The sequence below is a fragment of the Cherax quadricarinatus genome, chromosome 21 (assembly GCF_038502225.1).
Source record: "Cherax quadricarinatus isolate ZL_2023a chromosome 21, ASM3850222v1, whole genome shotgun sequence".
NCBI classification, from domain to species: domain Eukaryota; kingdom Metazoa; phylum Arthropoda; class Malacostraca; order Decapoda; family Parastacidae; genus Cherax; species Cherax quadricarinatus.
Genome location: NC_091312.1, coordinates 6,300,071 through 6,317,065, shown reverse-complemented (window position 1 = coordinate 6,317,065; position 16,995 = coordinate 6,300,071). Strand labels below are relative to the sequence as shown.

Below are 16,995 nucleotides of genomic sequence, written 5' to 3'. Positions count from 1 at the left end.
TCTTATTTTCAACAAAATTTGTTGATAACATCTCACCCACTCTCTCATTTGCTCTCTTTTTACATTGCTTCACCACTCTCTTAACCTCTCTCTTTTTCTCCATATACTCTTCCCTCCTTGCATCACTTCTACTTTGTAAAAACTTCTCATATGCTAACTTTTTCTCCCTTACTGCTCTCTTTACATCATCATTCCACCAATCGCTCCTCTTTCCTCCCGCACCCACTTTCCTGTAACCACAAACTTCTGCTGAACACTCTAACATTACATTTTTAAACCTACCCCATACCTCTTCGACCCCACTGCCTATACTCTCACTAGCCCATCTATCCTCCAATAGCTGTTTATATCTTACCCTAACTGCCTCCTCTTTTAGTTTATAAACCTTCACCTCTCTCTTCCCTGATGCTTCTATTCTCCTTGTATCCCATCTACCTTTTACTCTCAGTGTAGCTACAACTAGAAAGTGATCTGATATATCTGTGGCCCCTCTATAAACATGTACATCCTGAAGTCTACTCAACAGTCTTTTATCTACCAATACATAATCCAACAAACTACTGTCATTTCGCCCTACATCATATCTTGTATACTTATTTATCCTCTTTTTCTTAAAATATGTATTACCTATAACTAAACCCCTTTCTATACAAAGTTCAATCAAAGGGCTCCCATTATCATTTACACCTGGCACCCCAAACTTACCTACCACACCCTCTCTAAAAGTTTCTCCTACTTTAGCATTCAGGTCCCCTACCACAATTACTCTCTCACTTGGTTCAAAGGCTCCTATACATTAACTCAATTTGCTTGTACATTAAATCAATTTCCCTCATTGAAATTAACTGAAATGCCATTAATCCATTCCAGCGGAATTCATGGCTCTTGGGAGACAGGAGAAAACACTTCAATACAATGCTAATATCAACTCTATGGCTTATTTATCTATCACAACTGATCTAATATGACATAATAAACAATATAAATAACGTAACATTATATACTCCAGAATAAATAAAATGTCATTATGTGCCGAGTGGTGGTGGCCACTCCTGAGGTAAAAATAATTATCGCTCTGACCATATCTTCCCATTCTTGCTCTTCTGAGGTCTTTTTACAAGAGAAAATGTAGTGTTTGTGAGGCTAACTGCACTGGATCACTAGTTTCATAAGAAAAACACAAACAAAAACAATTTTCTCTTGTTTTTCTACGATTTCATGCTTTAATTCAATAGACATTCTCCTCTTCCTCTTCTCAGCACTGTCCTTTGCACTTACTCTCTTAGGACCCATGGTTAGAACGAAGAAATTTGTCAAAATAATTGCACAAAAAGCACAAAACGATGGAATGCTGGGCAGATGTTGTGGTGTTTGCTGCGCCAACTAGTGGTGGGATACCTGAAGCTCACTTGTAACTCGGATTTTTGCTCGCAACTTGAAGCAAAAAATCGACAGAGCGAAAGCTCGTAACTCGGAAAATTCGTAAGGTGGGGCACTCGTAAGTCAAGGTACCACTGTACAGTTTCTCTGGTGTTGTACTAGAAAAAACACAATTCTTGCCATCACTCCTGTAAGCCACCCGGCTACCAAACATCACATATACAACAATTTGGGTCACTACGATTGTACGTTCAGTGGTCCATCGTTTTTCGGAGTTAATCCGTTCCTGGAGTTGCTACTATTATTGAAATCTACAATTTGTGAATCAATTTTCCCCATAAGAAATAATGTAAATACAATTAATCCGTTCCTGACACCCAGAAGTATTAAAACAAAAAAAATTTTCACATAAAATATAGATGTAGTACATAAACAATACAATGGCACATGATGAATGAAACATTAACAGCATAACACTTACCTTTATTGGCGATTCTTCTTAGTGTATGGGAGACTGGAGGAGGAGAGAAATTGGATTATTTACAGTCTGGAAGGGGAATCCCCTTCCATCAACACCTCAGGTACCAATTGCTTTTCTGGGGTTGCTTCTCTTCTCTGTTTCTTAATGCCACTAGGACCACCTTGAGAGTCACTGGAGTCCTGTCTCACAAAATAACTGTGGAGAGAGCTCTGTTTCTGGCGTCATTTAACACTTCCCTAAAATGGCCCAAGACTTTGTCACTGTACATGTTGCCAACATGGCTTGCAACAACCTTGTCAGGGTGATGTTTCTTCATAAAGCTTTCCATCTTACCCCATATAGCAAAAATCTCTTTAATTTCTGAAGAAGGCACCTTCTTCCATCTCTCTTCCTCCTCCTCTGCAGCAAGAGTCTGAGCTGCGATCTGTTGCTGTTCTTAAATTCAATCGTATTTGTCACCTTCTTTACCACAGGCTTGGCACTAGGAGCTTTCTTTGGAGCCATAGTAGCTTATTTAGTACTTGCAAGCACTAAAATGAGTGGAATATTATGAAATATTTCGTAGGAGCATGTGAGGGGACCTTCACTCACTGGTAAACAATGCCAGACTGGCTGGGTAGGGAGGCCGCCCCGGCTCACACCATGCGTACGCGTCCCGGACGAACTACTATTCGCAAGTCAACCTATGATTAGCAAGCCCATGTTTATACGAAAATATCCCTATGATTTCCGAAATCTATGATTCCCGAGAACTACGAAAAGCGAGGGACCACTGTATTTTAATATGATACGCAATGTGTTTCATATGTAATTTTGAAAGAAGTCATTGATGGACTAATGAAAATGTCTGTAACAACTTAACATTTTGGCATTTACAGCACTCCAGAGCAATTATTATTATTATTATTATTATTGTGTCAATACTAATGAGACATTCTGGATTGTGTCAATACTAATGAGACATTCTGGATTGTGTCAATACTAATCAGACATTCTGGATTGTGTCAATACTAATGAGACATTCTGGATTGTGTCAATACTAATGAGACATTCTGGATTGTGTCAATACTAATGAGACATTCTGGATTGTGTCAATACTAATCAGACATTCTGGATTGTGTCAATACTAATCAGACATTCTGGATTGTGTCAATACTAATCAGACATTCTGGATTGTGTCAATACTAATCAGACATTCTGGGCTACTTCCTCATCTGGTGTAGCTACTTCTACTTTGTAATAATGTCAAGTGATTTTAATGTACCTACATGCCAGCAGAGTAAATTCATTTAGCTAAGTACAATTATAAGTAGTATTTCAGCACTACTGCAGCCACAGACATACTTTGCTCAGTGATTTTAATCATTTCTAACTTTGCACTTAAAATAAGAACCTTATGACTCCTCTTTTTTAGATGTTACTGTAACAAAAAGAATATATATAAAATACACAATAACTTTAAAATACTATACTTGAAACTTCAGAAAGCTTTCAGACATAATTTGGAGAGACATGGAGCTGAAGGAGGATGTAAACAGAGTAGACAGGTGGTGCACAGATACTGTAATAACAAATGAGCAGCCATATAAACAAATTTTTGGGTATAATTTGAAATGTCTATATTAGCAAATCACCATAATGTGGGGACCTCCTGTATTAACCCTTTGGCTGTCACAACCCCCAATCCTGAGGTGCCTCCTGGTGTCGAAAAAAAAAAAATCTTATGAAATGATAAAGAATCTTTTCCAGATTGTAAAGACACCAAAAAAACGAAATTTGATGGAAAACTGATGGAATTACGCTCTCGCGAAGTTAGTCACCTCGGTGATATTTACAAATCGGCGATTTCGCCCACTTTGAGCCCTATTTTCGGCTAATTCCATTATTCCAGTCAACCAAACTCATAGCTATTTCTTCAGAACTCCATATTTTCCATCGATTGAGTACAAGAAACTGCCCATTTACTGATTTCAACTACCCAATAACATCGTCAGAAATTTGCAATTTGGCCAATTTTACGAAAATTAAAAAATATGACAATTTCAAAATAAGGACCAGAATGAACAATGCAGACATTCCTGGTGCTAAAATAACATTTTCTTTGTTCATCAGTCATGTCTCCAGGCCCCTCTGATATTACTCTTGCTTTTTATTTTTAATTTTTATTCAAAGCTTTTTATTTTGAATTTTTATTCAAACAAAAAATAGATTTACTGTTATGCAGACTACTGCAATACTGTAATAATTGTAAAAATTACATCAACCCATTCATGACTGCATATTAGAATGGCTATTTGGACATTTATTGGACAATGACATCATTTGTTTACTTTTGAACATCGGCAAAAATCAAACATTTCCTGCACTTTGTGCTCCATTTCCAGGTTCTTTTTATAGTAAAATTAATCAAAATCACCTCTATTTCTATAATATAGTTTCCATTCTATCAAATGAGACCAAGAAAACGAGAATACAACCACAAATACTATATGAAAATAGACCACAAAGTCGGCATTTTAACCCTTTGAGGGTTTTGGTCGTACTAGTACGTCTTACGCGTAGGGGTTTTTGACGTACTAGTACTCATAAATTCTAGCGGCCTCAAATCTAGTGGGAGAAAGCTGGTAGGCCTTCATATGAAAGAATGGGTCTATGTGGTCAGTGTGCACAGTCTAAAAAAAATCCTGCAGCACACAGTGCATAATGAGAAAAAAAAAACTTTGACCATTTTTTTGGAATAAATCAGCGACTTTGCAGTGTATTTTCGTATGGTATTTATTGTTGTATTCTAGTTTTCTTGGTCTCATTTTATAGAATGGAAGACATATTACAGAAATTGAGATGAAAAGGTGCCTTGAAATTGAGCTCAAAGTAGCAGAAATGTTCGATTTTTACCAAACTTCAAAAGTAAACAAATCGTGCCAAGCGTGCAATACACGTCAACTGGTGAGACTAATATTCTTTCACAAGTGCACCAATAATATTTATACCATTTTTTACACTAACCCAGTAGTCTGCATAACAGTAAATCTTATATTTTTTGTGAGAATAAAAATTCAAAGTGGAAAGCAAAAGAATATAAGAGGGGCCTTGAGACGTGACTAATGACTAGAGGAAATGTCATTTTAGTGCCAGGAATGTCTTTCTTGTTTATTCTGGACGCTATTCGGAAATTGGCATCTTTTGAAATTTGTGTGAAATTGGCAAAATTGCTAAATTCTGACCACTGTACTGGATAGTTGCATTTCATAAATGGGTGGTTTCTTGCACCCATTCGATAGAAAAAATGGAGTTCTAGCGAAATATTCATGTTTTTTGTCGACTAGTACAGTGAAATTGGCTGAAAATGGGGCTCAAAGTGGGCAAAATCGCCGATGCGTGAACATTGCCGAGACCGCTAACTTTGCGAGAGCATAATTCCGTAAGTTTTCTATCAAATTTCAAACTTTTGGTGTCTTTATGATCGGGAAAAGATTCTCTATCTTTTCATAAGAGAAAATAATTTTTTTTTTTAAATTTGGCCGACCCTGAGAACGAGTTTCGGAGAGGGCCTGTCGACCCTCAAAGGGTTAATTAAAAAAAAACGGTCGGAGTTTTTTTTTTCTCATTATGCACTGCGTGCTCCAGGATTTTTTTCATATGGTGCACATTGACCACACAGACCCATTCTCTCACACATGTGGGCCTACCAGCTTTCTCCTGCCTGATTTGAAGCCGCTAGAATTTATGAGTATATATACGTCAAACACGGTACCTCGTAAACATATATATACAACCGCGACAGTCAAAGGGTTAAATTGTACTCTGTTCCTGGGTAAATATACTCATTAATGACTAAGCTATACTACCACCCCAATCCATGAATTCTTACATGTACCAGTATTACATTTCTAGATACACACTCATCACTGATGTAACTATACCACTACTGTCCTAGGTAAACATTCGTAGAGAGACATTCATGACTGATGCAGTACACTACCACCACCATCCAAACATACATACATATATGCTTACTACATGTTAATAGTATTTAGGCCCTGCATCATTATTAAAATTTATATATGAAGTTCTCAAGACCCAATATAAAGGTTTATATGTACCTTGTTTACATTAGATGAAATTGGCATGGAACCAACCCCTGAGACACTTATGGGTACATTAGGATTTGGAGATCTCGCTCTTTCAGCCTCACGTTTGCGGTGTTTCTGAAATATTCAACACGATGATCAATACTTTGTTAATATATATGTAGGTGAGTTGCATCAACAATTTTAGCATTTTAATTACCTATAAGATACTCATAAAACCTTCAAGAATCCTGCTGTTAGCTCCTCTTCTTCAGAATAAGGCCTCTAATGCACTGTGGATACTAATGGCAAGCAAAAACATTTAAAAACATACAATTAAATGGTTACACTTAAAAATTTCTTAAAATTTAGACAACATGAAAAAGAGGGCAGCGATGGCAGCCATACACATACAAGGGTCAGGGGATAAACCCCTTTATATAAGTTTGAAGAGGATGGTTGATAAAGGCTTCATCTGACACAATACATTGTGGACAGACTGATGAAGAGAGTACAGAATACAGTAGGGCCCCACTTATACAGCAGGTTAGGTTCCGAGTTATCGCCTTAAAGCAGAAATCGCCATTTTTTCCACTTATAAATGTACATACATAAATGCCAGACAAGTAGTTTACACTAACTTGTATAAGTTAGCAATATAACTAGGCATTAAAAAACAATAAAAAGTAAAATACACACAGTACACTCATTACTTACCTTAAAATATCTGTATTCTTACTGTAGGGTGAGAAGGGAATACAGTAGGGCCCCATTTATATGGCAGGTTGGGTTCCAGGCTACTGCCATAAAGCAGAAATCGCCATGAAGTGGAACACCTTTTTTTCCACTTATAAATGCACATAAATACTAGATAACAAGTTTACACTAACGTATATTAAGTTAGCAACAGAACTAGGCATTAAAAAACAATAAAAAAGTAAAATACAGTGGACCCCCACTTAACGATCACCTCCCAATGCGACCAATTATGTAAGTTTATGTAAGTGCGTTTGTACGTGTATGTTTGGGGGTCTGAAATGGACTAATCTACTTCACAATATTCCTTATGGGAACAAATTCGGTCAGTACTGGCACCTGAACATACTTCTGGAGTGAAAATTATTATTATTATTATTATAATAAAAAAGAAGCGCTAAGCCACAAGGGCTATACAGCGCTGCAGGGTAGGGAAGGAAGCGAGGGTATTGGATGGCAGAAGGGAGGAGGGATGATCAGTAGGTTACAGAAAACAGCGGGGCAGGGGATAGTACGGGGGTAGGGGGTAGCAAGAGATTGAAGTAGAAAGGGCTGAAGGTATCAGAATTTGTGAAGTAAGTCAGTTGTTGTCAAAAAGTCAATGAGAGAGTCCGGATGAAAGGTGGGTCCATCAGCGAGAAGGGAAGGTAAAGAGAGAGCAGCAGAGCGAAGACGACGACAGAGGTAAATTCTGCGTGCTCGTTGATAAAGTGGGCAGTCCAACAGAATGTGGCTGACTGATAATGGAACTTGGCAATTCTCACAGAGAGGAGCAGGGCGCCTCTCCATGAGATATCCATGAGTAAGACGAGTATGGCCAATGCGAAGACGGGAGAGAGTAGTCTCCCAACCTCGACAATGGTGATAAGAAGACGGCCAGTAACCTATACTCGGTTTAATAGATTGAAGTTTGTTGCCGAGCATAGTAGACCAACGTTGTTGCCAACGGGTGTGAAGTTGGGAAGATATTGCAGCAAAATAGTCCGTAAATGGAATACCTCTACATGAAACTGGTAGGTCATGTACTGCTGACCGCGCAGCAGTGTCTGCCTGTTCATTGCCCTGTACGTCAACATGACCAGGGACCCAACAAAAAACAATATCTTTATTCTTGGTAAAGATGCGGCGTAGCCAAAGTTGGATATGGAGGACTAAGGGGTGAGGTGTATCAAATTTCTGTATAGCCTGTAAAGCACTAAGGGAGTCTGAGACAACCACAAATGATGACACAGGCATAGATGCAATACGGATAAGTGTTGTAAGGATATCAGTGACCATTCTATAAATGGAAGGATTGCGGAGATCATGAGAGCGTACATGGTAGCGAAGGCAATGGGCATCACGACGATCGGATAAGGATGGAACGTTCGCTTCTGCATAGAGGCTCTCGACAGGGGAAGAGCGAAAAGCACCAAGGCATAAATGTAATCCTTGGTGATGAATTGGGTTAAGGCTAGAGCGAGTAGCAGGAGATGCCGCTGAATAGATCTGGTCACCATAATCAAGTTTCGATAAAATAAGGGTGGAATGTAGGCGAAGGAGAGTTCGACGATCAGCTCCCCATGAAAGATGAGCAAGGGTTTTAAGAAGGTTCAGCCGGCTGTGACAAGTTGCCTTCAGAGAGGTAATGTGAGGTTTCCAGGATAACCTACGATCAAAGAGGAGGCCCAGAAACTTCACTATCATGTTCAGGGATACTGGAGCCATAGAGGTACAAAGGATGATCTGAGATGACAGAGCGTCTAGTGAAAGTAATTTGGTGGGTTTTAGTGCTGGAAAATTTAAACCCACGTGTGGTGGCCCAATTGGAAACACGGTCGACTGCATGCTGGAGAGAAACTGTAATAAGGTGACAGTCAGCACCTGCACAGGCAATAACGAAGTCATCAACATAGAGTGATGACCAAATATTTGATGGAAGACTAGAGGCCAAATCATTAATAGCAAGGAGAAAAAGTCTTGTGCTCAGAACACATCCCTGGGGGACACTTTCAGCTTGGATAAAGTCCGGGGAGAGCACATTATTAACCTGAACACGGAAATGCCTGTCATTTAAAATGTTCTCAAGGAAGGATGGTAGATTGCCTCGAAGGCCTAAGGACTGGGCTTGGGCTAAATATTATACCTCCAAGTTGTGTCATATGCCTTCTCAAGGTCAAAAAATATGGCAATAACTGAGTGGTTATTCGCAAAGGCATTACGAACATACGTCTCCAAGCATAGTAAGGGGTCTATGGTAGAACGTCCCTTACGAAAGCCATATTGACGAGTGGAGAGACTGTTGTGTGTCTCTAAATACCACACTAAACGTCTATTTACTAGGCGTTCCATCAATTTGCAAACTGCACTGGTAAGAGCAATGGGACGATAGTGGGAGGTTTCATGTCCCGTAGTGCCTGGTTTGCGGAAAGGGAGAACAATGGCGGATTTCCACAGCTGTGGAAGAACTCCTTGTCACCACATAAGATTGTAAAGGCGTAATAGGACTGCAAGGGCTGACTGATGTAAATGCTGTAGCATACGAATATGAATGTCGTCTGCCCCAGCTGCCGATGATCGGCAAGCTGAGAGTGTTGCCTCCAGTTCTTGAAGTGTAAAAGGCACATTATACGTACTGTTCTTCTCTGAGAGAAGAAAAGTCCAAGGGTGCTAACTCTTTGGCAGACTTTGAGGAAAGAAATGAGGGGCATAGATGGAGTCCCTGAGAAATACGGACAAGATGATTGCCAATTTCATTGGCAACATCTAGTGGGTTTGCCATATCAACACCGGCAACCCGCAGAACAGGAGCCGGGTCAGGAGAATATTTACCACTCAGTTTTCGTACTTTTTTCCAAACTGCACTCACAGAGGAAGCAGAGGTGATGGTGGAGACATAATCTCGCCAGCAAGTGTGTTTAGCATCACGGATGACACGGCGAGCGATCGCACGCTTCTGCTTAAAATCAAGAAGTCTCTCTGTGGTTCTATTATACCGGTACCTGCCCTATGCAACGCGTTTCAAACGTACTGCACGAGCACAAGCAGGAGACCACCAAGGCACGCATTTCTGAGAATGCCTGCCTGAAGTTTAGGATATAGAATGAGAAGATGCAGTTAAAACGGAGGACGAGAAGAGGTGTAAAAGCTCATCGATGGAGGACGAAGAAGGAACCTCACTAAAAACAGTTAGGTGTGAGTAAAGGTTCCAATTTGCCTTATCAAATTGCCAGCGTGGGATGCGAAGAGGTGGTGAATATGAAGGGGAAGTAAGAATGATTGGGAAATGATCGCTGTCATGCAAGTCCAGGAGAACAGACCAAGTGAAGTCTAATGTAGCGGAGGAAGAGCAGACTGAAAGATCGATGCAGGAGAGTGAGAGTCCGAGGATCAAAATGGGTGTGAGTACCTGCATTTAAAACATGGAGGGGGTGGGTGGCAAGAAAAGCCTCTAACTGAATGCCACGGGAATCACAGTGAGACCCCCCCAGAGGAAATGGTGGGCATTAAAATCACCAAGTAACAGAATCGGTGGCGGTAATGACGAAACAAGAAAGGTAATATCCGGAATAGATAATGCCCGAGAAGGAGAGAGATATAAAGAACAGAGCGTATACCACCTATGCAAGTGAATACGCGCTGCTGTGTAATGCAGCGAAGTACGAACAAATAGCTGATGGTACGGAATATCAGTGCGTAGAAGAAGGGCACTTTCATTAAAGGTCCCATCAGGAAAAGGATCTGAAGAATACAATAAATTATAGCCTGAGATGGGAGAGATAACAGCAGAGTGTAATTTTGGTTCCTGTAAGCAAACACCAACAGGGGAAAACTGGGAGAGTAACATCTGAAGCTCACCCCGATTACCCCTGAGGCCGCGTATATTCCACTGTAAATAGGCCATGATTGGCAATGATAAAGATACCTGAAATCTGCAGGTAAGGGTTCCTACGGACTAGAGGGGTTAGAAAAGTCCACATGCGGAGGCAGTGGAAAACGTTCAAGCAGTGAAGGAACGGTGCGCTGTGAAGAAAGGAGTTGCGCAGATGGACCAGAGGAGAGAGAAGGAGCGGAGGGTGGATCAGTGTCCATTGATGGTTTGGTCTCTGCAATATATTCAGAGATTGCTTCAAGTGTTTCAGAATTCAGAGACGTCGTATGGGAGACAATATTGGAAATGGTAGGGGGAGGATGAGTAAAGATTGGAACTGTATTGGACTCTACCAAGGTAGGGGGGGGGGGCGAAAGGGTGGAGGGAACTGGAGAAGCATGGAAGGGGACAGAAGTGGCAGAAACCTGGGAGGTGGCAGAAGAGGAAGAAACTTGGGAGGGAACAGGGGAGGAAGGTACAGTACGAGGAGGAGGGTGAACCTCTACACTTGTAACAGAGCCAGTGAGAGGGGGAGAACCAGGTACAGAGACAGGGAAGGTAAAATGAGGAGGTGGAAGATGGGTAGGAGGTGTTAACGGACCTTTTTTTGACTTTTGAGAAGTAGAGGGACGATTGGGAGGAGGTGTCATACGAGATCTCGTCGCTACTGAGGCTTGTGAGAGAGAAGACGAAGAGGCGAGATCAGACTGAGGCATTGAAGTAGGGACGTCTGAGCCGAGGACAGCAAAAGAATTAGATACAGGAGTGACTATGGGAGAGGTAACCACAGAGGTGGGTGCAGAAGATGGGATACCAGAAGTGGGGGGACGTTTTGAAACACGGGAATAAGAAACACGAGGTAGTCTCCCTTGGAGGCGGAGATGAGAAACTGCCATGCCATAAGGGAGACCTTCTGCCTCTTTGAGGTAACGGATTTCCCGCTCGTTTATGTAGACTTGACAATGGCGAGAGTACGAAGGGTGAGCCTCATGACAATTAAGGCAAGAGGGAGGTCGATTTCAAGAGGTATTAGAATGGTCATCGGCACGACAGACTGGGCATTCGGCGATAGATCTGCAATATTTCGCTGGATGGCCAAATCGCCAGCAATTTCTACACTGTTGCGGTGCAGGGATCACCTTTCGAACTTGTAACCTATGTCCTGCTACATAAACTGAGGATGGGAGTTCACGGCAGTCAAAAGTTAAATGAGCCACATTGCTAGGATATTGTCTCCGCCCACGGGCAGGAAGAACGTAAGTGTCTACCTTGAGGATTGGGAGATCTTGGAGTTCCAGCTGTTCAAGAATGTCAATGCCACATGTCTGGAAATTTTGTTGAACTATGGTATGGGGCAGAATGACGGTACCACTACAAGAATTGACGGAATGATGTTTTTCAATAGTGACAGGAACAGTATCAATATGGGAAAGACGAGAAAGCTCATGAGCCTGGGTAGCATTCTGTACGGTGATGATGCGCGTACCGCTCTTAAGAGCATGAAAAGAAATATCTTTACCAACATGGCGTAGGAGTGCCTTGCCAATACTGTGGACCCCCGCATAACGATATTAATCCGTTCATGAGAGCTCATTGTTATGCGAAATTATCGTTATGCGAATGAATTTTCCCCATAAGAAATAATGGAAATCAAATTAATCCGTGCAAGACACCCAAAAGTATGAAAAAAAAATTTTTACCACATGAAATATACATTTTCCTACACACAAAGAGAAGGATACATGCACAATAGTAGAGTAGTACATGCACAGTATATATTGTGCATGTACTACTCTACTAAATGAAGAATAAATGACACTTACCTTTATTGAAGATGCAGCAATGGCTGATGAGACACTGTGTCCTGGGAGTGCCTTTTCCTCCTGAGTACTGTAGGTCCTGTTTGGCATTTTCTTCCAGAACAGGCCTTATCACACTGTGTATGTCACTACGATTCTTAAATCTCTCAAACCAACCTTTGCTGGCTTTAAATTCACCAATATGAGCACTAGTTCCAGGCATTTTTCCCTGTTCACCTGGGTGTTAGTCAACTGGTATGGGTTGCATCCTGGGAGACAAGATTAAGGACCCCAATGGAAATAAGTTAGAGTCTTCGATGACACACTTTTTTGGGTTATCCTGGGTGGCTAACCCTCTGGGGTTAATTGTTTCTTGGTATTCTCAATAAGCCACACCAACAACGGTGCTACAGCAGCAGCAGCAGCAGCTGACAGTGCTACAGCAGCAGCAGACGATGCTACAGCAGCAGCAGACGGTACTACAGCAGCAGCAGCAGACGGTACTACAGCAGCAGTTGATGGTGGTACAGCAGCAGCAGACGGTACTACAACAGCAGCAGCAGCAGCTGACGGTGGTACAGCAGCAGCAGCAGCTGACGGTGCTACAGCAGCAGCAGCAGCAGCTGACAGTGCAGCAGCAGCAGCTGACAGTGCTACAGCAGCAGCAGCTGACAGTGCTACAGCAGCAGCAGACAATGCTACAGCAGCAGCAGACGATGCTACAGCAGCAGCAGACGATGCTACAGCAGCAGCAGACGGTACTACAACAGCAGCAGCAGCTGACGGTGGTACAGCAGCAGGAGCAGCAGCTGACGGTGGTACAGCAGCAGCAGCAGCAGCTGACGGTGCTACAGCAGCAGCAGCAGCAGCTGACAGTGCTACAGCAGCAGCAGCAGCAGCAGCAGCATCAGCAGTTGACCATGGTACCACAGTATTTCGATAATATTTCTCACCCTTTTTACCACAGGGTTGGCACTAGAAGCTTTCTTGGGGCCCATGGTCACTTATTTTGCAGATAAAATCACCAAAAACACTGTAATAATACGAAATGTTACGATTGTATGCTTGGATGTTACCGCGGAGGCTGAATTGTAAACAATGCAACCGTCGGAACATGTGAGGCTGGCTCAGGCCTCACAGATGTGTCTCGGACGAACAGCGTTGAGCGGGTTTTTTAGCGGTATGCGAGGCAAAATCTTAGCGATAAAATGTATCGGTATGCGGATTTAACGTTATGTAAGGCCAATGGTATGCGGGGGTCCACTGTACTGTGGTCAGAAAGATAGGCAGTAGAAGAAGTCGGTCGTAAAGTGAAGAATTTAGTCCACTGTGCAGTCTGAAACTGAGCGTGGAAAGGTAGTGAAGGACGTGTCGATCTTTTCTGAGAAGAACGAGAAGGTGGAGAAGTATCATCAGCAGGTAATTGTCGTTGGCGTTTAGGTGTGGGACCAGAGTTGGTCCGACGTGGAACGGGTCGGCGATTCGAAAATTGCCGCACTTTAGAGGGAGAGGCTGGAAGCAGTCAGAGGAGAGCGAAGGTCAGATAAATCAAAGGAGTCAGTCGAGGCCTCAGTACCTGAAGCGGGTGAGGAAACAGCACCGGCAAGAGGTACAGAGGCATGAGGAGTGTCCGAAGAGTGGTCCAAAGATGAGGCAGGGTCAGAACGGGGTGCGGTATCAAGAAGGGGCCCGGGGGTAGCAGGCTCATGGACTAGGGCTGCCATGGTTAGGTTACTTCTTTCTTTTTGTTTTTAAGAAAAAAAAAGAAAGAAGAAAAGAAAATAAAAAGAAAAAAAGAAAAAAAGGGGGGACTGGGGAGGGATAGTTCCTAGGAGGAATGAAAGGGCCAGAAATCTCCCTCCGTGCCCAAGAGGACCTCAGCACTGCAAGTAGCGCAGATGCAGCATGGAACCCGTGCCATACCCTACCCATCATCCCAGTAAACCGGCAATCTGGGATAGCAACCTCACATCTGCCGAGCTACCTTGGTGGACAAAAGAGAGGGCGGCCGGAAATCCACCACAAAGCATACCTCCTTCGGCCACCACCGCCGGAATCCGAAAGGTGGCTTCCAGATATACATCCATCGCCCGAGAGACACCCAAAGCCACCCTCCGGGATACCAGAGAGGGATCGGGACATCCCCAGGCAATCCAGATTCCTCGGCAAACTACGCCACCGCCAAGAACCTCAACGGAATGGGATGGGCCCCGGTACCCTTTCCCCTACCTAGGAACTAGCGTGCCTGTGGAAAAAAAAAAAAAAAAAAAAAAAAAGGCCAAAAAGGAAGGGCAAAAGGGAGGGGTGGGGAGGAGGAGGAGGAAAGGAAAAAGGGGAGGATGGGATAGGGAACGGGGGATTGGGGGGTAATTAGGTTCGGTCTGAGGAAGGAGACTGACAGGTCTAATTCCTCAGACCAAGAGCATCTTCACCACGCCAAGGAGCCCCCCCTTGAAGAGGTTGTGAGAGGGATGGAGAGAGAGGGATGGAGAGAGAGGGATGGAGAGAGAGGGATGGAGAGAGAGGGATGGAGAGAGAGGGATGGAGAGAGAGAGATGGAGAGAGAGAGAGATGGAGAGAGAGATGGAGAGAGAGATGGAGAGAGAGATGGAGAGAGAGATGGAGAGAGAGATGGAGAGAGAGAGAGATGGAGAGAGAGATGGAGAGAGAGAGAGATGGAGAGAGAGATGGAGAGAGAGAGAGATGGAGAGAGAGAGAGATGGAGAGAGAGAGAGATGGAGAGAGAGATGGAGAGAGAGAGAGGAGAGAGAGATGGAGAGAGAGATGGAGAGAGAGATGGAGAGAGGAGAGAGAGAGATGGAGAGAGAGATGGAGAGAGAGATGGAGAGAGAGAGAGATGGAGAGAGAGATGGAGCAAGAGATGGAGAGAGAGATGGAGAGAGATGGAGAGAGAGATGGAGAGAGAGGAGAGAGATGGAGAGAGAGATGGAGAGAGAGAGAGATGGAGAGAGAGAGAGATGGAGAGAGAGATGGAGAGAGAGATGGAGAGAGAGATGGAGAGAGAGATGGAGAGAGAGGAGAGAGAGATGGAGAGAGAGGAGAGAGATGGAGAGAGAGAGAGATGGAGAGAGAGAGAGATGGAGAGAGAGATGGAGAGAGAGAGAGATGGAGAGAGAGATGGAGAGAGAGATGGAGAGAGAGATGGAGAGAGAGGAGAGAGAGAGATGGAGAGAGAGGAGAGAGAGAGATGGAGAGAGAGATGGAGAGAGAGATGGAGAGAGAGATGGAGAGAGAGATGGAGAGAGAGAGAGATGGAGAGAGATGGAGAGAGAGATGGAGAGAGAGATGGAGCAAGAGATGGAGAGAGAGATGGAGAGAGATGGAGAGAGAGATGGAGAGAGAGGAGAGAGATGGAGAGAGAGAGAGATGGAGAGAGAGAGAGATGGAGAGAGAGATGGAGAGAGAGATGGAGAGAGAGATGGAGAGAGAGGAGAGAGAGAGATGGAGAGAGAGATGGAGAGAGAGAGAGATGGAGAGAGAGAGAGAGAGAGATGGAGAGAGAGAGAGATGGAGAGAGAGATGGAGCAAGAGATGGAGAGAGAGATGGAGAGAGAGAGATGGAGAGAGAGAGGAGAGAGAGAGGAGAGAGATGGAGAGAGGAGAGAGAGAGATGGAGAGAGAGGAGAGAGAGAGAGAGATGGAGAGAGAGATGGAGAGAGAGAGATGGAGAGAGAGATGGAGAGAGAGATGGAGCAAGAGATGGAGAGAGAGATGGAGAGAGATGGAGAGAGATGGAGAGAGAGATGGAGAGAGATGGAGAGAGAGATGGAGAGAGAGATGGAGAGAGAGAGGAGAGAGAGAGAGAGGAGAGAGATGGAGAGAGGAGAGAGAGAGATGGAGAGAGAGCTGGAGAGATAGCTGGAGAGATGGAGAGAGAGATGGAGAGAGGAGAGAGATGGAGAAAGAGATGGAGAGAGCTGGAGAGAGAGCTGGAGAGAGAGCTGGAGAGAGAGATGGAGAGCTCACACACAGTTTTGTAAACACTCGACATACCCAACATGATAGCTGTTGTTGAAACATTTTTGGATGACAGGACTCCAGAAAATTTTGCAAGAATTGCTGGCTACACCTCAGGGATGAGAAGAGACAGGCAAGGGCAAGGAGGAGGTGTTGCTGTGTGCTTCTCTAAAAGTGTTCATGCCCAGCACATTGATGTTGCCACCCCTACACATCTTGAAATGATGTTCAAGCTCTACATAAACACTAGCACCTCTGTGCTAGCATGCGCAATGTACAGACCTCAGTGGCAACATGCAGACCCCATCAACTTCCTAATGGAAACTATTGACTCTCTTCTGCTACAACACAACTGTCAACATATCATAATTGTTGGTGACCTCAACCAACACCTTATACAGAGGGACTTTGATGACCTTCTTGCAGTATTTGACATGAGAAACTTTGTTGATTTCCCTACTCACATCTCTGGCTTCTCCCTTGACCCAGTACTGAGTGATCTGGCAGAAGGCTTGTCATCCCCTCGGCTACGCTGGATAGTCTGACCACAAGGCTGTTTTTACGACACTTAAGATCCCAATAGAACGAGGTGAGGAGTCCACATGCACAATCTGGCTATGGGAAAGAGGTAATTTGCCAGACCTTTGCTCTGAGCTAGCCACCACCGATTGGAGTGCTTTT

The 16,995-nt window shown here is 43.5% G+C and overlaps 1 protein-coding gene across 7 annotated transcripts in view; it reads right to left on the bottom strand.

Annotated features, from left to right (window-relative positions):
• The window catches only part of LOC128689190 (eukaryotic translation initiation factor 4E transporter-like), a 317,681-nt gene that overhangs the window by 133,944 nt on the left and 166,742 nt on the right, over positions 1–16,995 (bottom strand). For all 7 annotated transcript variants that reach the window (XM_070087137.1, XM_070087142.1, XM_070087138.1 and 4 more), the window contains one exon: positions 5,965–6,069. In XM_070087137.1, the coding sequence (XP_069943238.1) occupies positions 5,965–6,069 (105 nt within the window). The remainder of the gene's footprint in view (positions 1–5,964; positions 6,070–16,995) is intronic.